Source organism: Balaenoptera physalus (genome assembly GCF_965194825.1).
Source record: "Balaenoptera physalus genome assembly, chromosome: 2".
In the NCBI taxonomy this organism is placed as follows: domain Eukaryota; kingdom Metazoa; phylum Chordata; class Mammalia; order Artiodactyla; family Balaenopteridae; genus Balaenoptera; species Balaenoptera physalus.
Window position 1 is genome coordinate 156,190,390 of NC_138883.1, and position 24,849 is coordinate 156,215,238.

General features: G+C 40.4%; 2 protein-coding genes and 1 long non-coding RNA gene across 6 annotated transcripts in view; 1 reads left to right on the top strand and 2 right to left on the bottom strand.

Moving 5' to 3' along the window:
* Positions 1-2,967, bottom strand: part of KIN (Kin17 DNA and RNA binding protein) — a 35,893-nt gene extending 32,926 nt beyond the window's left edge. For 2 of the 4 annotated variants that reach the window (XM_082450583.1, XM_082450582.1), the window contains exon 1: positions 2,663-2,967. In XM_082450583.1, the coding sequence (XP_082306709.1) occupies positions 2,663-2,934 (272 nt within the window). In that variant the 5' untranslated portion in view covers positions 2,935-2,967. The remainder of the gene's footprint in view (positions 1-2,662) is intronic. The other 2 variants (XM_082450584.1, XM_082450585.1) reach the window with 1 other exon arrangement.
* ATP5F1C (ATP synthase F1 subunit gamma) lies at positions 2,960-17,220 on the top strand (the record flags this gene model as incomplete). Its single annotated transcript, XM_082450587.1, has 8 exons — positions 2,960-3,107; positions 10,032-10,066; positions 10,579-10,710; positions 13,813-14,017; positions 14,616-14,759; positions 14,884-14,948; positions 16,546-16,701; positions 17,120-17,220. Exons 1-8 carry the CDS (start codon positions 3,052-3,054, stop codon positions 17,218-17,220), a joined length of 894 nt encoding a protein of 297 aa, XP_082306713.1. The 5' UTR covers positions 2,960-3,051.
* Positions 17,221-18,182: 962 nt separating this feature from the next.
* Positions 18,183-20,773, bottom strand: LOC309655444. The gene is made up of 2 exons (XR_014260842.1): positions 20,250-20,773; positions 18,183-19,365 (listed from the first exon to the last, which is right to left on the bottom strand). It is a non-coding gene; the product is annotated as an uncharacterized lncRNA (long non-coding RNA).
* Positions 20,774-24,849: the final 4,076 nt, after the last annotated feature.

The window sequence follows — 24,849 nt, forward strand, 5'->3', positions numbered from 1 at the left end:
TGTAGGGGTCAGCTTCTCCTCCCCCAGGCAGAGAAGGGCAATGAAAAGATGTGAGAGCAAACAGGTCAGAATCACCCCAAGTGTCTTACTCTGAAAAGTAGTAATTAAAAGAGAGAATCAAACGTGTCTTCTCTTTCCCTGAGGAATTCTATTTTAGGATAACATTTGAGGATAACCAAATAACCCTAGTTAATGAGAAAAAGCTCATTGTTACAAAAGAATGGTGGTCAACAATAAATGTAAAAAGAACTAGAAAAATAACCACTTTGCAACTTCTAATGAAGTAAGTGACACAAGCAAAGATGTTAAAACACGAGTAAAAGGCTGATGGGAAATTGGAGCTATGGGCACGATTCCACACTCCACTAGTATTTGTTCCTCGTTCCCCCATAGTTACTTGCTCTTGCAAAGGGGAAAATATTACTTTCCAACATTACTTTACAGGCTGTCAACTGTACCCAATTTTCTTAGCACTACCAGACATCATGGGCTTCCTTATTTGATGCAATGTGATATACACAGGGTCACCTATCAAGGATTCTGCTCCCAAATATTTAACCTGAACCTAATCAAGCCTTCAGACCTAAGTTCCAGTTTACAAAAACTACAAGAGTTAGAGAAAGAAGACGAACGACAACCACAAGAAAACTTAATTGTTAAAGGGGGAATCCTCTAGGATCATTACTGGCCTAGCCTCTTCAAGTCAATGTCAAGAAAAACAACTGAGGGGAAGGGAGGGAATTCTATTTTAAATTTAAAATTGAGAGAGAATTAAAAGTCCTAACACCTGACACCACAGAGATTTTTAGGGCAGTGAAACTATTCTGTATGATACTATAATGGTGGATATTTGTCATTATACATTTGTCCAAACCCACAGAATGTTCAACACCGAGAGTGAACCTTAATACAAACTATGGACTTTGGTGCTAATGATGTGCCAATGCAGTGTTATTGATTGTAACAAAAGTACCATTCTGTTGCACCAGGCTGATGGTCTGGGAGGATGTACATATTGAGGGCACAGTGGGTACGAGAAATCTCTGTACCTTCCGCTCATTTTTGCTGTGAACCTGAAACTGCTCTAAAAAATAGTCTAGTTTTTAGAAAGTTTAAACAACCAAATCCAACTATAGCTTTTGACTGGATCTGGGTTTTTTTGTTTGTTTGTTTTTGTTTTTACTTTATTCAAGTATAGTTGATTTACAATGTTGTGTTAATTCCTGCTGTACAGCAAAGGAATTCAGTTTTTTAAACATATATATACATACATACATATAATTCTTTTTCATATTATTTTCCATTATGGTTTATCACAGGATATTGAATATAGTTCCCCGTGCTAAAAAAACTGTTTTAAAAAGCATTCATGGGAACAACTGAGAAAATGTGACTATGGAGTATGCACCAGATGATATGAAGAAATATTTATTAATTTTGTTACGTGTGATGACATATATGGTGGCTATAGAGAAAAATATCCTAATATTTTAGAGGAGCGTATTTAAATATTTATAGGTGAAATATCCTGATGCTTGTAATTTACTTTACATATTTCAGAGAAAAGGAAACATGACAAAGTACTTAAAATGTTAAGTGAAACTTAAAGCGTTAAATCTGGGTAGTGGATATATGGACGTTCCCTGTACTAGTCTCTAGTTTTCTGTGTGAGAATTTTACCTTGACTAGTAGTAAAGAGAACTAAAGAGAAATGAAAGAGAATAACTGTATCAATGTTATTCAACGTCAGGCCCACCTGAAGTATCTCATTCCTCACTTGCAGAAACACTGGATTAGATTATTCCAAGTGCCCAGTGTTCTTCCTTTCCTACCCAATTCAATCTCCAGAGAAAAACGTGATCCTGTCACTAGCCTGCTCTCAATTTTTCCAGGTGCTTCCTCATCCATCTAAATAAGGGGGAAAAGTGTAAACTCCACAGCACAGCATACAAAGGTTTTTCAAGATCTGCTCAAAGACCCCTTGAGCCACTTTATACATAATTGACTCATTTAAAACTCACAACAATCTTACAAGTAGGGACACTTACTATTCTCACTTTTCAGATAAGTAAACAGGCAGGGAGAATGTGACTTGTAAGTGGCCACAGCTCGGCTTCCTAACTCTGATTCTGACTCCAGAGGCCACATCTCACTCGCAATAACATCCTGGTCCTGGCACATGGCAGGTGCTCGATAAATGCTTGTTAGGTGACTAGTGTGCAAGAGCTTAGTTCTCCTTTTTCATCTGATCCCGAAAAGAGGTGTACACCCTGATCATGTCTAAGAGCCACGTCAAGTCAGAGACGTCTGTTACTGTCACTCCCGGGAGTCCGGCTCGGCACTGTTCACCCCGCGTTTCTTGACGACTTGAGTGGGGTCACTTCTCCGACGGCTGCAAAACCTTTTCTTACTTCATTTCTTTTTTGGGGTTAGACTGGGGAACAAGGAGGTGTCAAAGGCCACTGGCTCCCCGCAAGGACAGGGCTGAAGGGAAGGACGGCCCTACTGAGTTGAGTCCTTGACTCACCCTGCACAGCCCCCACGACTAGGGACGGGAAACCCAGGCCCTCACCCCGGCGTCGGGGACCTCAGCCTGCATCTCCAGCGGGGTCCCTCCGGGGAGAGGAGGGGGTGGGCAGGGGACCGCCCCGGGCCCGCTTACCTCGTCCCGGCACTGCTTCTGGCACATCTGGCAATACCAGCGCAGCTTCTGAAGCCCCTTGGACTTGATCCTGTTGGCGATGGCCTTAGGGGTAAGAAAATCTGATTTCCCCATCGCGCCCTCCGCAGCAACAACTTTCGTGAGCCCAGCGCCGGGTTGACCGGAAGCGGAACAGGGCTGGCGGGCGTGGGCAGGACAAATACCCTCCTCGAAAGGAGGTGGGGCTTCGGAAGCCTGGGCCCCTCCCCAACGCTCGCGAGGCTTCGTTCCATCCTGCGGGAAGAAGCGAGACTGAATGAGACCACGGGGTGGGCGGGGCGTGTGGGGCAGCTTCCGCGCAGGCGCGGTGAGGCCTGTCTGACCGACCTTCAGTAGAGCCGGTTATCACCATGTTTTCTCCGGCGGGCCTTGCAGGGCTCTCGGCCTGGGCCGTGCAGCCGCAATGGTATGGCAGCTCGCGGTGGGAACGGGAGGGTTGCGACGGATGGAGGGGCTCAGGCAGGGGGCAGGGGAAGCGGGTGGAGGCGAGTGGGACGGAACCGGGGTCGCAGGGCCGGCCAGGCCCGGGTCCCTCAGAGGCCCCGGAGCCCGGGCTGCAGGAAGCGCTCGGAACCGGGAAGGGCGCGCCACGTCTCCGGAGGCGGACTGGGGCGGGGTGAGGGCCACGAGGAGTGCTCATCTGGGACCTCGAGAGTGGGGCCTTGGGCCCAGTTAATTTCAGGGCAGTCGTGGATCCCCTCAGCTACTAAATAAATGCTTAGGGAGCCTCTGCTGCGCGCCAGGCGGCGAGCCTCTGGGAGGCCTTACCCGGGCCCTCAAAGTGGGGGAGGGAAGGGCCCCAGGGAAGGTCCAGCGGAAGGTTAAGGTGTGCTTTTTGTCCTTGGCGCCTTTTGAAACTCTCCGGTGCAGAGCGCAGTAACCCCCAACGCGAACTAAGCAACGACTTTGCAGCAGGCGCTTTGCTGGGCCCAAGTGAATAAAATAAGTGCTCTCGTGGGTTGCAAAGGGGACTTTAAATATCTGTTGGCGAGGAAGGGGAAGACACCTTGCACTATCTCGAAACCGTTGTGCTGAATCAGTAACCCTGCAAGGTCATGACATCGTCCCAAGGCCCCGAGGAGGAGGAGATAGATGGATTTTATGCGTCATCTGTTCACTGCCACGCAAGTTTTAGGGATTTTAAACATTGGTTTCCCCCCACCCCCAGAAAAAGCATCTTAGAAGGCCTAGGAATAGGCAGACAAACGTTGGTTTGTATGGTACCCTATAATGGCATGAGATGTGTTGAAGCTAGACAGAGTCTGGAAGAATTTCAGATACAGTGCTAAAGGGTTAGCTATAGACTGTAGCACTTCTCCGGTTTTACAGTAAAGGAGAATTCTAAGGAGCCACCCCACTAAACTAGATTTTTGTATCCTAATTTATGAGAAGGGACTATAAAGCATTTATTAAAATAGATACGTGTTCATTAAGCAAAAAATTTATAACAATAAAAGATTTTCAGCTTAATGAAGTAACTAAATCTGATGTGAAAAACCTACATACAAATGTTAGTGGATTTGCCTTGGAATTCAGAGTTTCTTTCCCCTAATATTGAAAGAGTATTCATGAGAAGTAAGAAGTCACCTTAGTTGGATTCTCACTGGTATAGGTTGTCCCATTTCTTAATCACTCAGCGCACATTTGTTGGGTGCTTGCCCTGCGCCAAGTTGGCACTGTGGAAAGTGCTAAAATGTGGTGAACAAATTGACATGGTCCTGGTGAGCTTTGTGGGACAGTTCCTCACATGCAGTGGTGCTCTGCAAACATCAGCTCTCCTTCCTTCCCATCTTCCTGCGCATTAATGTTATCTGGAAGTATTTTTAGAACTTCAAGTTACCCAAGTTGATCTTTAAAAATGGACAGTTTCTGAAATGAGGACAAAATATATTACATAAAATTGTAAAAATAACTTTTAAAAAACCTGTAAGATCTTTTGAAGATCTTTTAGTAAAGAAGCATTTAAGCGCTCGCAGGGTCTGAGACAGCTACTGCGTGGGGTGGGGCTTAAACTGGAACCTCAGTCAGCAAATAAATGTCGAAGTCCTGACCTTACTCCCTTTGGAGTGTTGGTTTTAAATTGTTAGGTTATGAATATTCATCAAACACCAGTCTCCACCTTGGAAAGCATACTCTGTCCTCTTCCTTTTCATATATTCCATCACTCCGGGTGCCTGCTGTCTTTCCTGCCTCTTCTGCCTTTTCCCTTCCACTCCCTATAATTGCCTTTTAAATTCAGAAACTAAAGCCATCTTAATGTTTCACACTCCACAGAATTAATTTGGAAGGGAAATATATTATACTTTTGTCTTTGCAGAACCAGAAAGAGGCATTTCCTTGGTTGTGTTTTGGTTATTGAAAGCTTTTTAAAATGCAATTTGTTGTTATAGTTTTGGTTTCAAGGAGGTTAGCATACCAACATTAACTAAACATTAGGCTTAATTAAACATAGTGAAGTTGTTTTAATTGTTCAGGGTGTCAGTAAAATACCCTAAATTTTTGGAAATTGAACTTTTTTTTAAACTAGTATTTAAGAAAATGGAAATAAGAAATTTGGTATCTCAAATCGGGGTGAAATACATTTCTATTTCCTAGTGTTCCACATTGTCTAAAATGGGAACTGTTTTATAATAGGAAACCAGTAGGCCGTAAGTTGAACTATGGACACTGAAAAGGGAGAGAGATGGCATTTCAGGGGAGAGAAGAGAGGCCGTCATCTCAGGCTGAGATAGCAGATATTTACTTTTAAACTTGAGGCAGCAGCCTGTAGTGTACCTGATGGAGTGGTGCCAAACTGCCCGGCTTTGAATCCTGACCACCGCTCACCTGGCAGTGTGGCCTTGGGCAAGTTCCTCAGTGTCTCTGTACCATTTCCTCATCTGTTAAATGGGGGTAATGCTAGTACCCCATTCACTGGATTAGTGTGAGGATTAAGTGAGTCAGTATTTGTAAAGAACCGAGGACAGTGGGAAAAATGCTTGTGAGGATCCAGATGTATCAGTTGAAAAATGAAAACGAATTTATACATACACGTTCTACATAAAATGTAATGTGAGAAGGTTAGAAGCCTAACAGGACTGGTTTGTGGGTCATGGTTGGTGATAAAGTTCTGGGGAGTCACTTGGTGGAGAGGCCGGGGTCGGACTTTCACCCAGGCATTCGGTGTTAGAATTAGACATACTTCATAATTTTCTTTTCCTTAGGAATTAGTGGATGCTACTTCTTCCTTAATTTTTATATTATTCAGCATTATGCACTCCTTAAAATTCATTCAAGCTGTCTGTAATTTCTTTGAATGTTACATAGTTCACCCACGAACCTGCTGTGTGATCATAGTAGATCATGGTGATCCGCCATCTATCTGTGCGATTTGCCCTCTGCTGTATTTGACGTGTTTCTAGTTTCTCACATAATCTCCCGAGAATTTTTCAGGACATGATGCAATTTTCCAGAACACAAAACTGACTCAGAACTTCCTTTATCTTCTCATTTGCAAAAACTGTATATTCAGTAGAGCAGTCTGTCGCTAGAGAGAGTTCAGATCAGCTCGTGGTTATTTTGCACTCAAATTGTACTTAAAAAATAACTTTGTAATACAGATAGACATGTTTAGAATTAAATGAAGTCTAAACATGAGAGTGCTTCAAAATTGGGGAAATTAGGGTGTGTGCACAGCAGAAAGAATCACAAAAGATCCTATATCTTCCTGCATACCTCTCACTTGGGATACGTGTGGAGAGCCGAACATTCTGTGTTCATCCAGATATGGCATGCAGTTCAGAATTTGTTCCATATGATGTGCTCTGACTAGAAACCTGTGTCAGTTAAATTGGAGTGCATGCCTGAGACCATGCTGTCCCAGTGTCACTCTTTATAGTCTCTAAATTTAGAATGGGCAAAAAAGTTGTTATTCCAAAAAAAGAAAATCATCCCCAAAATATTACTTTTCAAGTGCCATGATGAAAAGATGTTCATGGGATGGTCATTATGTCCATAAGTCTGCCCTCTGAACTAGCAGAGCTTGTCAGTGTTTGACAGCTTTTATCTTTGCCTTTGGGGGATCCACTCTTTTTTTTTTTTTTTTTTTTTTAATGGCTGTGTTGAGTCTTCATTTCTGTGCGAGGGCTTTCTCTAGTTGCGGCAAGTGGGGGCCACTCTTCATCGCGGTGCGTGGGCCTCTCACTATCGCGGCCTCTCTTGTTGTGGAGCACAGGCTCCAGATGCGCAGGCTCAGTAGTTGTGGCTCACGGGCCCAGTTACTCCGCGGCATGTGGGATCTTCCCAGACCAGGGCTCGAACCCGTGTCCCCTGCATTGGCAGGCAGATTCTCAACCACTGCGCCACCAGGGAAGCCCTGGGGGATCCACTCTTAAAACCAAACCTAATATTTTCCAGGTAGTCTTCTTCCTCTTATTTTCTTTATTTTTCTTTCTCCGTGGCTGAGTAATACCAGTAGTAAGATATATAAGTCAAGAGATCTTTTAAAAATAACTGTTCTGGTTATGAACTTTCAGACTTACTTTTGTGCACATAAACACATAGAATCACAAAAATGGCATCATATCTTATTTCATAGCCTGCATTTTAAAGTTATTATAGACGTTTTTTAGTCTGTTTTTTAGTACAGTTTTAGATTTATAGAAACATTGAGTAGCACAGAGAGTTGCATATACCCACACCCCGCTCTGGACATTTTCCCCAGTCATCAACATCTTGCATTAGTGTGGAGTGTATACTACAATTAATGAACCCGTGTTAATGCATTATTAACTAAGGTGCATAGTTTCATTAAGGACACTCATTTTGTTGTATACTTCTGTGGGTTTTGACAAATGCATAGTGACCTGTGTCTTCCATTACAGTATCATGCAGAATAGTTTCACTGCCCTAAAAATATCTCCCTAAAATCCTGGCAACCACTGATATTTTTATTGTTGCTATAGTTTTGTCAGTTCTGGAGTCTTATAATTGGAATCATACAGTATGTAACCTTTTCAGACTGGTTTCTTTCACTTAGCATTATGCAGTTAAGGTTCCTCCATGTCTTTTTGTGGCTTGATGGCTCATTTATTTTTATTGCTGAATACTGCTCCAGCTGTATGGATGCACCTGTCTGTTCATCCATTCATTCATGTATTGAAGGACATCTTGATTCCTTCCAGTTTTTGGCAATCATGAATAAAGCTGCTATAGGCATGTGAATGCAGGTTGTCATGTAGATATAAGTTTTCAGCTCAATTGGGTAGGTATTTAGGGTTATGATTAGGGGTATGATTGCTGAATCATATGTTTAAACTATGTTTAGATTTGTAAGAAGCTGCCAAACCATCCTCCAAAGTAGCCATACCATTTTGTATAACCACTGGTGATCAGTGAGAGTTCCTGTTACCCCACATCCTTGCCGTCATTGGTATTGTCAGTTTTTGTTTTAATTTTAGCCATTCTTTGGGATTTTCTATGTAGTTGATCATGTCATCTATGAACAAAGACAGCTTTATTTCTTCCCTCCCAACCTGTATACATGTTGTTTCCCTTTTTGTCTTATTGCATTAATTAGGACTTCAGTACAATGTTGAGTAGGGGTGGTGAGACAGGACATCCTTGTCTTGTTCCCAGTCTTAGGCAGAAAGCTCCTAGTTTCTAACCGTTAAACCTTAGGGATTTTTTTTGTGGATGTTCTTTATCAGGTTGAGGAAGTTCTCCCCTATTCCTAATTTGCCGAGAGGTTTTTAATCATGAATGGGTATTTGATTTTGTCAGATCCTTTTTCTGCATCTATTGATGATATAATCTTTCTTCTTTAGTGTGTTGATGTGATGGATTATATATTTGAATTTCGAATGATGAACCAGCCTCACATACCTGGAATAAATCCCACTTGGTCGTAGTGTATAATTGTTTTTAATACATGGTTGGATTGCATTTGCTAATATTTTGTTGAGGATTTTTGCGTCTATGTTCATGAGAGATATTGTTCTCTAAATTTCATTTCTTATATAATGTCTTTATCTGGTTTTAGTATTAGGGTTATGCTGGCCTTATAGAATTAGGACATATTCCCCCTGCTTCTCGTTCTAATTCTCTTTCTTTTTCTTTTTTTCTTTAATTTTATTTTTTTTTGGCACCAACTACTATGTCTACTGATAGTTACAAATCTGTCTCAAAATTCATTATCTCCAGGGAGATCTCCCCCACCCAGTTTTTCTCTCTTGGTTAAATGACAACACTGTTCATTTAGGTCATTAAATTAGAAACCTTTGGGTCGGCTTGCTCTCACATCTGGTCTCCTGTTGCCTAGCCAACCTCTCAGTCCAGGTGCTTGCCTTCTCTTGTCTGGAAGCCCCTTGTTTGACCTCCATGTCATCAACATTTGGTATCATTTTATGCTTTTCACTGCCATCCGAGATACCTTACTGAAAAACTAAACTGATTTATGGGCTTAGAAACATTCATCATTTCCCCAGTACCTATAAAATAATATTTAAACTTATTAACCCAAGCTATGTCTCCAGCTTCAAAACTACATCCAGTTCCTAGGAATGCCCTCCTTAGGCCCTCCTTCTTTATGCACAAATTTATCGATTCTTCATTTCTCCCGTGGAGCTTTCCAGGCCAACACAGGTACTTTATGGACTTAAGAGCTAAAAGATAATGTATATTCGATAACATGTCTTCACCAGTAAGAGGAGGATCCTCTCGTAATTTATCTTTCACCAACATTACTTTTAAGTCAAGTCATTTTGACTTTAACGCATTAGCACTTTAAAGACTGTAGAAAATATTTAATGTAAATTTCATGTAAATCTAAATTTGCATAAATCTTGTTTATGAGCTAATAGTATGCTTCTTGTGGTCAGAGACCATGTCCTGGAGCAGAGTAGCTGCTTAGTAAAAAGCTTACTGAATTGAGTTGAAAAAGTTAAGAATTGGTTTAAATAAACTGTACTTTGACACATGTGGTCATGTTAGAATGTGTAGTTGACCCTAAATGTTATTTGAAAAGGTTTCAGTGAACTGAGGAAGTCAGGAACAATATAGGCAAAGACATAGGGGTGGGAATAGAGCATGTGTGAATGCCATTGTGACTTCAGTGGAAGCTTTGTGTTAGATCAAATAGAATGAGACCTTTGATGGTATAGGGTTTGGTATCAGTATTGAGGAATTTATGTATGTATACACACACACACACACACACACACACACACACATTCAGAGTCTTATAGATCATTTCTTTATGGGACACTCTTTAAATTAGTTTATCAACTTTGAAAGTTTTTCTTTGAGCTATTTTTCAAAAAACTAAAATGTTTTTTACCACCTTCATTCTCAGGATCCAAGTTCGAAATATGGCAACCTTGAAAGATAGTAAGTACTTTATCACAATATGTGAATTAAGAAAAACTAAATTTTGACAAATAAAAATGTGCTGCTTTAGCCCATTTACGTATTTGGTCAAAATGGACACAGTGAAGCTATGTCATCTGTGTGCAGCATTGAACTTGTTTTGGAAAAGACCCATGTGAGGTCAACAACATGGTTGTTGATTCTGTTGTCTGTAGAATGGTAATGATATAACTAGAAAAAACTGTGTGTGTATAAAATGTTATGGAATATGTGGCTAAAGGCCATTTTCAGTACCATTTAGTGTTTTAAATACATAATTTATTGATACTATTATGTTGCCGTTTTGCTTGTCCTGTCCAGGTAGCGCAAGGTCTGAGTTATTGGTACTCTAACATTAAGCCTAGCTTAGCAGCTGCTATTAATTGAAAGTCTAACTGCTAATTATTCTACCTTGCAGTTTAGGAAAATATTTCGATAAATGCACAAATGAAATCGTAACTCCTTTATCTTAACACAGCACTTCTATTTTTCAGTTACCAGGCGACTAAAATCAATCAAAAACATCCAGAAAATTACCAAGTCTATGAAAATGGTAGCAGCAGCAAAATATTCCCGAGCCGAGAGGGAACTGAAACCAGCCCGAGTGTACGGAATAGGATCCTTGGGTAAGAGGAGAGTACAGTCACAAATTACGAAGTACCGTTTAACCTAGAGATCACTGCTCATGACTCATCTGTCCTGAGTACTTCCCGGCCCCCATCTATCACAGCAGCCCTGTGCGGGTGGGGACCGTCAGAGCTCCCGCTTTGCAGATAAGAAAAACTGAAGCCCAGTGCAGTCATAACTACACCTCTGTGACTTGGCATCTGAGCTTCTCTGTTTGTTAATCACTGTATGTGATCATGTTCCCTTTTAAGATATTCTGAAAATTTTCTTAGATTATTAAATATACCATCAAAAGAACTTGGAAATTTAGTGCATCAGACTCAAATGCTTGATTTCTTCCTGTTACACTGTGATGTGATCTTTTAGGACTGCAGGGTGGGGAGGGGGTGCCCTGGAGTGGAAGGTGACTGAGTAGTCATGGATATGACTCTGAGTACATGAGCGGAATGTTTAAACATCAACTGTAAAGAGGGAGGAATTTGCTTATTTCCAAATTGAAGAAAAGATGTATCTGTATCATCTATGTGTTAGTACATCTGTGTATTACATATAAATTACCTTGTGCAATAGTTTTCTTGTGCTCTTCATATTTTTTAAGCATGCATTTATAGCATGCTCTTTTTAATCAGTGTTTTATTTTTTGGCTGCATTGGGTCTTCGTTGCTGCGCGCGGGCTTTCTTTAGTTGCTGTGAGGGGGTGGCTAATCTTCATTGCTGTGCGCGGGCTTCTAATTGCGGTGGCTTCTCTTGTTGGGGAGCATGGGCTCTAAGCACGCAGGCTTCAGTAGTTGTGGCTCGCGGGCTCTAGAGCGCAGGCTCAGTAGTTGTGGCACACGGGCTTAGTTGCTCCGCGGCATGTGGGATCTTCCTGGACCAGGGCTTGAATCCGTGTCCCCCTGCATTGGCAGGCGGATTCTTAACCACTGCGCTACCAGGGAAGTCCAGTCAGTTTTTTTACATATAAATTTATTTATTTTATTTATTTTAATTTTTGGCTGCGTTGGGTCTTTGTTGCTGCGCGCGAGCTTTCTCTAGTTGCGGCAAGCAGGGTCTACTCTTTGTTGCGGTGCGCGGGCTTCTCATCGCGGTGGCTTCTCTTGTTGTGGAGCACGGGCTCTAGGCACGCGGGCTTCAGTAGTTGTGGCTTGCGGGCTCTAGAGCACAGGCTCAGTAGTTGTGGCGCTCGGGCTTAGTTGCTCCGCAGCATGTGGGATCTTCCCGAACCAGGGCTCAAACCCATGTCCCCTACATTGACAGGCGGATTCTTAACCATTGCGACACCAGGGAAGTCCTAGCATGCTTTTTTAAGCATGCTCTAAAGAAACTTTTGTATGAGAAAACGATAGGGCACTAGGCTTCAGTGGAAATGGCTCCTTGCTTTAAAAATGCCATATTTAGGGAATTCCCTAGCAGTGCAGTGGTTAGGACTTGGCACTCTTACTGCCAGGGTTCGGGTTAGATCCCTGGTTGGGGAACTAAGATCCTGCAGGCTTCGTGGTGCAGCCACAAGAAAAAACAGCCATATTCAGCTTTTCCTAGGAGGCATAATGGAGACTTGCTAGGTTAGGGTTAGCAATCATTAACAGCCCCAGCCGTTTGCTCTCCTGGGTCCTGTTCTCCCACCAGCATAATACTGAGCACCTAGTTAGCGGCCCAGTAGAGGTTGATAAATTACTCTAGCCTATTTCTATGAAAAGGGGAAAGTCATTCACTGTTCACCTTTCATGCTGAAACGAGTAAGTGTAATAAATTTGTTTCCCCTCAAAACTCTATAACCACAAAACTATCAAATAAGGAAATTGGCTCAGATATCTAATTATAATATTTGTGGTGTAATATTAAAAATTCAAGTTAAGGCTGCCATTCAGCTTCTAAGTCCTTCAAACAAAAAATACTAACTGCTATTTATTAAATGGCTAATCATTTAAAATATTTAAGAACTTTAAAAAAAAATTTAAAAAAATAAAAATAAAAAATAAAATATTTAAGAACTTTAAATAGACATTTTATGCTGTACAATATAAAACATAAAAAGAGACTGAAAAGGAATATTTTCTCCACTTCCCTAAACTTTAGAGTTGAGTATTTACTTCTCTCTGCTTTTTATGGAGGGTCCTCAGGTATTGAAATTTGAGAATCACTGCTCTATACTGAAAAAGGCAATAGCAGGAATTTTGTTGAAGTGGGGGAGTGTGGCAGCCATGAAGGTGCACTTTGTAACTAGAGTGAGCACAGCTGCTGAATCGTCCTGTGTGTTTGCACCTAAGCCATGCTTCCCACGGGCTGCTCCTGGCCAGCACCTGAGCCCAGGTGGGATACTCAGGTGGGCGTGTTCTTGTGAGACTTGGGGCTCCCTGGCAGCCTCGCTGAACTTTCCCTCAACTGTACAGCGGTCCAGGAAGCTGCCACCCCACCTTTCTTCCCACTGGTCAGACTGGCATCCTGGTGTGATGGCTATTCTGACCTCCTTCCTATTTTCTCTCACATGCATTTCCCCAGTAAAATCAATGTATATTTTGTCCTATTTAAACACCTCTTGCCTTCTGCTTCTTGGAAGACCAACAAAGTGAGGTTGTTAGTAATACCAAAAATAGGGACTTCCCTGGCGGTCCAGTGGTTAGGACTCCGTGCTTCCATTGCACGGGGCACGGGTTTGATCCCTGGTCCCGCAAGCCACGCAGCCCAGCAAAAAAAAATAAATAAAAATAAAATGGCGTCCATCATTTTAATGTCAACAGTTTTCATAAAAGCTTGCTATGTAGATTATATGAGCATTTCAGTAAATATTTGTTTTCTGCTTTTTTGGTTGTACACTGAAGATTTGTCTTCTTTAGAAATTTGGCAAGTCTAGAGAAATTGGTACTTCTATAAGTCTGGCCTTTTTACAAGTTCTTTAATTGTGCTAGCGATTTCTTTTAGTCAGTATTTAAGATAATTTGGCCCTTAGGAACCTTTGTCTTAATAGAGATTTAAACCTTTATGGTTTTCAGCCTGATCGTAAATGAAATACATGCACAGACACTTGATTATATTGAGGCATCATTTTGTAAATTAGGGATTATTGCTGTATATAGTGTAATTACACATACTTTTTTTTTTAGCTCTATATGAAAAGGCTGATATTAAGGTGCCTGAAGACAAGAAGAAACATCTCCTTATTGGTGTGTCCTCAGACCGAGGGCTTTGTGGTGCTATTCATTCCTCGATTGCTAAACACTTAAAGAGTGAGGTGGCCAATCTCACAGCAGCTGGGAAAGAAGTTAAGATTGTTGGAGTTGGTGATAAACTCAGAAGTATACTTCACAGGTAATTTCAGTATATATTGTTTATGTTTAAAAGGCTGCAAGAATGAATAAAGGGAAGTTTCTTTGATAGTTTATTTAAGCAAGGTGTCTTTTTTTGGTTACCATTTTATACCCAGAGGTTTTGTTTTGTTTTGAATTTTTTTTCCAGAATATAGTAGAATGGATAGATTTCCTCTGTTTTCTATTTATCTTTTGTTTTTCCTTCTTCCAGACCATAAATGGAATACAATAGGAATATCAGAAGCTATGGGTTTTTGTTTTGGGGGGCGTTTTTTTGTTTTTTTTAATGAGGACTCTAAGGAGCTCTCACAGCCTAGAAATGCCAGAAATGAATGACACTTGATTAGGACTGGAAGGAGAGAAGTAAAGGCAGAGAGAAATGTAAGACAAGAAAGGCCTGATGTTAGTCCTTAGTTCTTGGCAGGTGCTGAAGGAAAGGGACAATCATGATAATGTAGGGGCACCTTAATTCAGTGAACACCCCCCGGCCCCCTCAAAAAAGCTTGATCTGTAGTGAGAGTGTTTTTTCCTTGTTCTCTGTTCTTTCAGCAGAAGTATTCTGTTAAACTATTTTATGTGACCTCTTCATTTTCATGTAGGACTCATTCTAACCAGTTTCTGGTGACATTCAAAGAAGTGGGGAGAAGGCCCCCTACCTTTGGGGATGCGTCGGTCATTGCCCTTGAACTGTTAAATTCTGGATATGAATTTGATGAAGGGTCTATCATCTTTAACCGATTCAGGCAAGAAAAATGTTGAAATCCGAGCTTTTTTATGTTTATGTTCAGATTTTTCAATTAAGTAAATGTCTACTTAACAGTTTAAAATTATACTTTTGGAATTTACATTTGCTTTTGCCATTTCTAGGTCTGTCATCTCCTACATGACAGAAGAAAAGCCCATCTTTTCCCTTGATACCATTGCAAGTGCTGGTAAGTAGGTTTTGTATGACGAGTATTTTTCCTATAGAAAGGAGAGATTTGCACGTGTAGGAAAACAGTGATTGTCAGGGTGGCTTTTTTTCAGCAGTAACAAAAATAACATTAGGCCGTTTCTGTCACCGTCTATTAGTGGCTTCCATGAAATCATAAACATTTATTGTTTGACAACTCTTACTGCATTCTTTCATTAATTGAATAAATAAATAAATATCCATTGAAGGCCATCATTAGATACGATTTCTGTCCTTGGGGATTGAAGAACTTAGCTAGAATGATCTATTGGCTTTGCAATCTGTGTGTGGGAGCCCTCCCTAACCACAAAACATATGCTCTAGAATAGAGATTTGAACACTATTCACAACTAATATACGTTGAACAACTCAGTTCTCTTGTTTTGCTGTTTAAACAAAGTGATCATTGCTCAGTGATGCATCCTGGAAATAATACTGAGGAACTGATTTTATTTTCCCTTTTTGTATATTAGATTTCTCCTGTTCTAGGTGTATAACTTTGACATTTTTTAAAATAAATTATTTATTTTTTGGCCGCATTGGGTCTTCATTGCTGCGAGTAGGCTTTCTCTAGTTGAGGCAGGCGGCAGCTACACTTCATTGCAGTGTGCAGGCTTCTCATTGCAGTGGCTTCTCTTGTTGCGGAGCACAGGCTCTAGGCGCATGGGCTTCAGTAGTTGTGGTGCATGGGCTCTAGAGCGCAGGCTCAGTAGTTGTGGCGCACAGGCTTAGTTGCTCCGCGGCATGTGGGATCTTCCCGGACCAGGGCTCGAACCTGTGTCCCCTGCCTTGGCAGGTGGATTCTTAACCACTGCGCCACCAGGGAAGTCCCTGTAACTTTTACGTTTTAACGTCTTAGAAACTGGGATGCTTCTACCAGTCGATGGCATGTCATTTTTAATTGGCTATGTTATTTTCTTTCTTCATGGTACATAAAATAGGAGTTATAATCCACCGCATCTTAAGTTTGATGAAATCCAGTACTGTCTCAGCACTTTACACTAATGAATGAATTTTGAAGTCTGCTGCTACGTTTCCACTGCCTAATTACTAAAACGCACAGCAGCCTCTTAACTCTTCCTCTCTTCCACATTCTCAGAAAAGCTTTCCCTCCCTTATTTTCCTGACACTTTCAGATTTCCCCAATAATCAAATGGCTGAAATGGGATTTTTATATTACACTATACGAGTCTCAGTTCTTTCCTTAATTTTCTTTATTGAAAAACACAGTCACTGACTGTTGGGTGGCTTCGTGCCCAGCACGCTGCCAGAGACTGTCCAAAGGATTTGTATCCATGAAATGTGGTGCTGTTACTTTAAATGTGGACTTCTTAAGTTTTATGAAGTTAAGCATTTGAAGTAGAATATGAAATGCTTTGTTTACACATCATATTTTGCTGAAAATCTGCTATTATCTGTAGTACGGAAATAGATGAAGCTTTTAGAACTGAATCCTTTAGCCAATCTTACGTTGACTTCTCTGTAATTACAAAGAGTTTTTATACTAGGAAGCTGTCTTGATTAAATCAGTCTTTGTGCTGTATCGCTTCAGAGAAATCCATGGCTTGTTTTAACAGAGAGCATGAGTATCTATGATGATATTGATGCTGACGTGCTGCAGAATTACCAAGAATACAACCTGGCCAACATCATCTACTACTCTCTGAAGGAATCCACCACGAGTGAGCAGAGTGCCAGGATGACGGCCATGGACAACGCCAGCAAGAATGCTTGTAAGCGCTGAGCATGTTCCTGAGAGAATTCCCTTGCGGAAAGCAGCGTGAAGACCCTCACGTCAGAAGGCATTAGCGATTCTGGAAGTGGACCAGGAAGCAGGAGAGCTGGGGTCTAGTCCTCGGCTCTGCCACCGATTCTGTGAGGATAGAAAAATTATATTCTCTGCCTTAAAGGAATTAATATCTTACTTGGTACGCAGTAAGTGTGCAGGTACTTTGAAAAGGTATCTTGTGGCAGAAACAAAAATACCTTCATAAAAGTTTTTGAGTGGCCAGTTTGGGTACCCAAAAGGAAACAGAATCTTATTTTTGAATTAAGCAACACACGTCTATAAATGAGTTAGTGAAAAAGGTATTCTTTTCTAGTTTCAGATCTTGTTGTCTAATCTTTTGTTTTGTTTTGTTTTGTTTGTAGCTGAGATGATTGACAAATTGACTTTGACATTCAATCGCACCCGCCAAGCTGTCATCACCAAGGAGCTGATTGAAATCATCTCCGGTGCTGCAGCTCTGTAAGTAACCGTGCGTCGCCCTCAGACTCCGTGTGTCATCTGTGCCTGCTAGTTTAACCTTTGCATGTTTGAGTTTTCCATTTTGTTTTGTCTGTTAAAGATGAAATGATCCATTGCTTAAACTTGTTTCCTTAATCGTAGAACATAAAGTTTGATGTAAATGAGATCTCTGGTGTATTTTGATTGTTTCAGCTGAAATATTCAGGCTTAGTTTCTTCTTTTTAGAAATTAGTATATTGCTAGCTTTCACTTTCTTCAAGTTTTAGGAATAAGGATGTGAATAATTCAGTATCATTTATAAAATCTGTCTTTGAAACTTAAAATACTATAAATCAAGCTTTCTGAGTTACAGGACTGGTTTGGGGTTTGGTTTTATATAAATCTGCAGATCATTGAATGGTGGTAGGGTCCTGGAATTTTTAAATTAAGTTTTCTGTATCAGTACTGTCTTAGAGTAGTTCTTAAAATACCGCTTTCCTCAAGAAAATGTCTTGGTTGTCTAGCTAGATATGTTAATGTTTGTGAAACCAGGGTTACGATAATGGGAATTCTGTTTTAAAAATTATTAAGTTGAACACCCATTATATACCTCATACAGTGCTAGGCACGGTGTTAAAGGATGTGATCCTTTCTTCCAAGGCATTTACGTGCTAATAGGATAAGAAAAAAATGCAGATAATTGTGCTGAAAGATAAAATGTGTCGTAAGTTATCTTTGACTCATTCTCTCTTACCTCCTGCTAATTGGTCACCAAGTTCTGTAAATTTTACCTTCGAAATATCCCTTGACCCTTTCCCCTTTATGCCCTCTTCACGCAGATCCTTGTCATTTCTCTCCCAAATTAAAAAATATATTTTTTGAGTGGCACATGTTTTTTTCCCTGAAATGCCATCCTTCCCCTACACCCTTGATTCTACATCTGACTCTGTTTATCTTTCCTAACGGAGCTGGGGTAATCCTTTCTTCCAGAAGTCCCCCCTTCCTGGTTTGAGTGGGGCAGCCTCCTGTGCTTCCCTTCGTCATAGCACTTACACTGTTTTACTAGGAGTTGCCCTTTTGTTTTTCTGTGTCCTCCTGCGGCTTGGGACAGGGAGTGTCTCATTCAGTCTTGTAGCCCCATCACCTGGCACATACTTCCTCAGTAAATATTTGTAGGGTGAATGAATGACGTGCCATGAATATATATATATATATATTTTATTTATTTATTTATTTGTTTGTTTGTTTTTATTTTTGGCTGTGTTGGGTCTTTGTTGCTGTGCGCGGGCTTTCTCTAGTTGCGGTGAGCGGGGGCTACTCTTCGTTGCAGTGCATGGGCTTCTCATTGTCGTGGCTTCACTTGTTGCAGAACGTGGGCTCTAGAGCGCAGACTCAGTAGTTGTGGCACACGGGCTTAGTTGCTCCGCGGCATGTGGGATCTTCCCAGGCCAGGGGTCAAACCCGTGTCCCCTGCATTGGCAGGCGGATTGTTAACCACTGCGCCACCAGGAAAGCCCGCCATGAATATATTAAGACCTGGCAGTTCAGCAGAGAGAGAAGTAACATTTTATTGGGGATGTGAAAACGTGAATCCAGGTTAAGAATCAGGGAAAGGTTTATCACTACCATGACATTTAAGTTGGTCCTTTTGAGGATAGAAATGGGCAGAATGCCAGAGACACAAATAAACTGGTTGAGACTGTCCTGTAAGTGTTGGTTGGATCCAGCAGCCTTCCTTCTCTTATTTTGCTTTCATGCGTGAGTTTAAGACTAACCCATCTCTCAGCCTGGTCACTCCTGCTCTGTTAACATCAGAGTCCAGTGCAGTGATGAGCGGCCCTGCCATTTACCAGCTTGATAGACGTGGTTAAGATACTCTCCCTGCAACGCAGTTGTTTTCTATGACATGGGGGCTAATACAGGGATTAAATAAGTGTATTATTCACGTCCTCCTTGCTGTACTTCGTACTGCTGGAGCCACGCCGACTTCTTCTCGGGTGGCGTGCATGCAGAGGCCTGGGGGACAGTTCTGACTGCGCTCTGAAGGTCCGGGAGCTGTGAGATGTGGAGAGCCAGGGAAAGAGGAATGAATGCTCGGAAGAGACGGAGGCTACAGCCTCTGCGGAATTGAGGACCAGGCTCTTTCTTGATTAGGAATGCAGGGACTTGGCTGAAAAGTAGCAAAACCAGAGAAATGAGGAGAGGGAGATTGGGACATGAAGACCAAGAATTTTAAAAAGAACTCAAATAACTGAAAATTGACTAGTTTTCGCTTTCTAGAAAGGCAGTCTAAATCCTTTATTGCAAGTTAGCTGTGCAGCCCCACGGTGGATTATTTATATGAATGGACCTGCATGCTCTGTAACCTGTCAGCTCTTCTGCTTAAAGGCTTTAATACAAACACATTTGGCTCTTTGGTAATAATATAAAAGGCATGAATAAACCATAATTGAGGTACCAAATATTTAGTTGCTAGTCTAAAATTTTTTAATATATTGTATGCTATTTATAGAAAAGTTGTGGTTTAAAGTATGCTTTCATAGTCCTGCCTACTTGCATGAACATGGTTTTATTGCTTCTAACCAGATTCAAGTCTATGACCTTTTATAACAATCATTGAATCTGTTTTAAGGGAATATTTTGGTAAGTATTTATGTGATATACTCAAGGTAGTGAGTGAGGAAGTGGGCTTTTTTCATCAGAAATTGTATGATTAACCAGCATGGATTGTTTCTTGACCTGCTTGTTTTGTGTTTGTCTTTTTCTTCTAATATAATAACCCAGGAACTAATGAAAATCGAGTTTCGTCCTCAGACAAGAGGTAAAGTGGTAATATTTCACACACTCTCCCCTACCCCGTCAGAAAAGAAACCCAGTCAGGTAGAATTGAAGGTAATTCAGCAGCAGTGAAACTGATTCCCTGAGAGATGAGATGGCCAGGCCATTGGAGCAGCAGCCAGCTTGTGGGAGTATGTGGGTGATGCTAGTGGGCTTTTTTTTCTTCTTAGATATATTAAATAAACTGTAAGGATAAAGAATTAGCATTCTTAGGACCTCTCTGGTGGTCCAGTGGTTGGGACTCCACGTTTCCACTGCAGGGGACACGGGTTCGATCCCTGGTCAGGGAACTAGGATCCCACATGGCTCGTGGTGCGGCCAAAAAGAAAAAAATTAGCATTCTTTTGAGTTATTAAATACAGGCTGGTGAGGAGCAGTGGTTCTCAAACTTCCTGGTCTCAGAACGCTTTGATATCTGACTTCACAGAGGATAGCTCAGTTCTCTCCATTTCTGTATTCATTCTGTTCTGATATTACATGTCACGTAGGCTCTGGAAAACTCCACCGTGTGCACCTGAGAATGAGAATAAAATAGGCAAATAACATTGTTATGAAAATAGTTTCGCCCTCACGGACCCCATGAAAGGGTCCCCAGACCAAAATTTGAGAACCACTGGTGTAGAGTAGTAGCATTTTATTACGTAGAGTCAGTTCTTTAAGTCCCACTGAAATATGTATTATCTCTTGACATCTTTATTTTTCAAAAAAACATTGTTTTTTATTTGTTCTGTACTTCTATCTTTCAGGTAAAGAAGATTCAGCAAGCTGATTTTGTTTTTAGCTTACTGCTGTCCTTGTCAGAAGAAATTGTTGGTCCATTGTTTAAATCAGTAAAGACAGCGAGATATTTGTAAATTATCTTACAATAAATGACTCACCATAAGAAAATCACTGTCTTTTCTTATTATATAAGAACAGCACTTTTCCAAATGAGATCTTAAAACACTTAAAAATATTAACATGCTTCTATTAAGAAGATAGTTGAAGAGGCTCCTCTGATTTTCTGGTTGCCTAACAGCCGTGGAAAGCCTGGCCTCCGTGGGGTCAGAGTGGAAGGAGGAGGCATCCACAACCCCAGCCCAGGCACCCGAGCGCCACACCTTCATAGAACAGCCAGCACAGGGAAGCAAACGCGCTGTCCAGGTCATCTGCTGTTTCTCACGTGCACGGTGTAGAATTTCAGGCATATACTAAATCTAAATAAATTTTTAAATCTTTTCCAAGGACTGAGAAACATTTCAGTAGGATATTTACTCCATATTCGCATTTAGATAACCATTAAGATTGGGCGCGTGAGCTATTCCACACAGCGGGTTGGCCATGCCAAAGTGTCAGGGTTTTTTCCTATTTATTTAAAAGAGGGCTTAGGGGTTTTTATTGCAAAAGTAGTATAGGAATTACAAAAGACTGTAGAACTATAAAAAAATACAAAGCCCATTCTCACTTAACACTTTATATTACTCTTTTAAAAAACATTAAGTAAATACATGCATATGCTATTATTTTACCAATAACTATTCATAAAAATGAACAATAAGTAATATAAAAATGGATTAGCAACCACAAACCTGTAAAGAGCAGTGTTGCCACTTTAAGAAGAAGGCTGCCAGGGAAAGATAAACTTAACAGAATCTCAGGGTCATTTTCTAGCTTCCCTGAAATGTTACAAGAGGCATTTTGATTTCCGAGCCTTGGTGACATTTGTTTTTCTCTGAAAGCTCATAGCTCTTTACCTGTGTTGCTCTGAAATGTCACAAGGATGATTGTTAATAAGCATCCTTGGGGAAGTCTTTGCACACTTGGACGAGTACTTCTGTGTTCTTAATTTTCAGAAGTGGAATCGATGACTCAGACTATGTACATTTTTTAATTTAATGGACACTGCCAAATGGCTCTCAAAAAGATTGTAAACTTGTGCTAACAGTGTATAAAATTGATTTCCTCTACTCGCTGAGACTTTGTCTATCTTTTAATCTTTAATGATCTGATGGGTGAAAAGATAATAGACTACTCATTCATTGACCATTTTTTTAAGTGAGTTTTTCTCTTTTTCTCATTGAAACATAAAGAGTTCTTTGCATATGAGTGACATCAGCTCATTTGTGTTGCAAATTAATTTGTGTTAGAAAGTTTGCACTTCCACTACTTACAGATGCAGCATGGGGTCTTGAGAAAACTAAGCAAGGATTTAACACGAGTGTTCGATGCATAGAGCAGTGGTTAAGAGCATAAACTTGGGGCAAACTGGGTTGGAATCCCAGTTCAACCCTTACCAGCTGTGTGACATTGGGCAAGTTACTTAATCGTTCAGTTTTATCATCTGTAAAATGACGAATAAAATAGTACTTACCTCATAGTGTTGTTATGAGGACTAAATGAATCAATATTTGCAAAATACTTAGAAACTGATGTGGGACGAATGCTGTGTCTGTGATTAAATGTTGCCTGATCTACGTAAGTGACCATCGGTTCAATATCATGTTTCTGATGTTCTGTGTATTAGCACTCTTAAATTCTGAAGCTATGATGATAATAATTATACTTCCCTATAGGAGCTTACAGTCTGGAGCAAAGACAAGCAAATCATGAAAAAAAAACGTGGTAAGGTTTTTTGGTAAACTGTTACTGAAGTATAGTGTATGTACAAAAGAAGGCATAATTCATAAGTTTATGGCTCAGGAAAATTTGCAAAGTGTAAACACTCACGTATCTACAATCTAGATCAAGATCTAAAAGGTCCTATCGTTACAGAAGCCTCCCTTGTGTCCCTGCCCTTTTCGTTATCTCCACAAAAGTACCCACAGTCATGACTTCTATCACCATAGATGTGTTTTGATTGTTTTTGAAATTTAAGTAAACAGAATCATACAGATGAAGCCTTTGGGGTTTGCTTTTTCTTAAAATTCAACATGTCTGGGAGATTTCATTCACATTTGTAGAGCAGCTTTTTTCATTGTTTTATGTTACCACACGTGATAAATATCTTAGAGTTTAGTAATTCTGTTGATGGACGTTTAGGTTATTTCCAGCTTGGAACAATTATAAATGCTTCTCTAGATCTTTTGTGCACCTCTCTTGGTTTAAATTTGAAAGAATTTCTGTTGTGTACATACCTAGCAGCGGGATTGGTTGGCCATAGGTTCTGTAAATGTTCTGCTGCTTTGGCACTGCCAAACACTTTCACAGAGTGGATGTATTGATACCAGTTTATACTCTCTGGCAGTTGTCTACATCCTCATCAACACTAGGTATTGTCACCCTTTTTCATTTTGCCATCCTGGTAGGAGTGTAGTGTTATATAATAATGCCTTTAACTTGTATTTCTTTGATGGCCAGTGAGTGGGGTTAATCATGCATATTGGTTGTTTGGAACTTAGATATTCTCTTTCCAAAAGTTTCTGAGCACTGTGTGTGTGTGTGTGTGTGTGTGTGTCTGTGTGTGTGTGTGTGATTTTTGCTTGTTTTCTAATTGAACATTCTATTGAGAGAATTGTAGATTCACATGCAGTTGTATGAAATAATACAGAGCGATCCCTTGTACAGTTGCCTCAACTCCCCTCAATGGGGGCTTCCCTGGCGGTCCAGTGGTTAAGACTCTGTGCTTCCACTGCAGGTGGAGCGGCCAAAAAAATAAATAAGTAAAAATAAATTCCCCCAATGGTAATATTTTACAAAACTATAACATATCACAACCAGGATATTGACTTGATACAATCCAAAAATCTCATTTAGATGTCCCCAGTTTTACTTATAGTTGAGAATCTGAACTCATAAGGACAACACTTATTTAGATAACCTAGGAAAATGGGAGGGGGGAGAATAGTATCTTAAAATGTTGGGTTGGATTCCCTGAATTTGCTTTTTAAAAAAAGAAAGAAAAAAGCCCTAGAATGGCTGAGATAAAGAGATGATTATATCAAATATGGACTGAAGTCCCATACATATACATGCTGAGAGTTTAAATCAGGATAAACACCTTGAAAAACTGGTCGGCAGTATCTACTAAAGTTGAACATTTGTATACTGAATGATCAACGATCTAAAATATATACTCATCAGAAATGCATGCAGTCACATGTACAAGATATTCATAGCAGCACTGTTCTTAGTTCAGATAACCATGCTTTAAACAAGGGGAAAGAAAGGTTTACTTAAGATATCATGGTAATTAAGATAGTGTGGTGGTGTTTCAAGGATAGAAAAATAGACTAATGGAACACAATAGACTAGAAACAAATACGTATACAGCCACCTGATTTATGAGTCACTGTAATTCAATGTGGAAAAGAATATTTCCAGTAAATGCTGCTGGATCCGCTGGATATCTCTATAGGAAAAATCCCTGATCCTTATACCATACACAATTTTAATTTGAGATCATAGATATAAAAGGTATAATAATATAGCTTTTTGAAGAAAATAGGAGAAAGGCTTCATGATATTGGGAATAGCAAAGATTTTTTAAACATGACTCAAAAAGAACTAATCATTTAGGGAATTCCCTGGCAGTCCAGTGGTTAGGACTCAGCGCTTTCACCGCCATGGGGCGGGTTTAATCCCTGGTCGGGGAACTAAGATCCCACAAGCCACACAGTGCGGGCCAAAAAAACAAAACAAAACTAATCATTTGAAAAACATTGATAATTGGGCTTTATTAAAATTAAATTATCAAACGACTGAGGGAAGATATTTACAATACAAATAAATCTTGTATATAGAGTATGTTTTTTTAAACATCCACAAATCAGTAAGAAGACAGAAAATCCAATTTTAAAAAATGAGCTTGGGACTTCCCTGGTGGTGCAGTGGTTAAGAA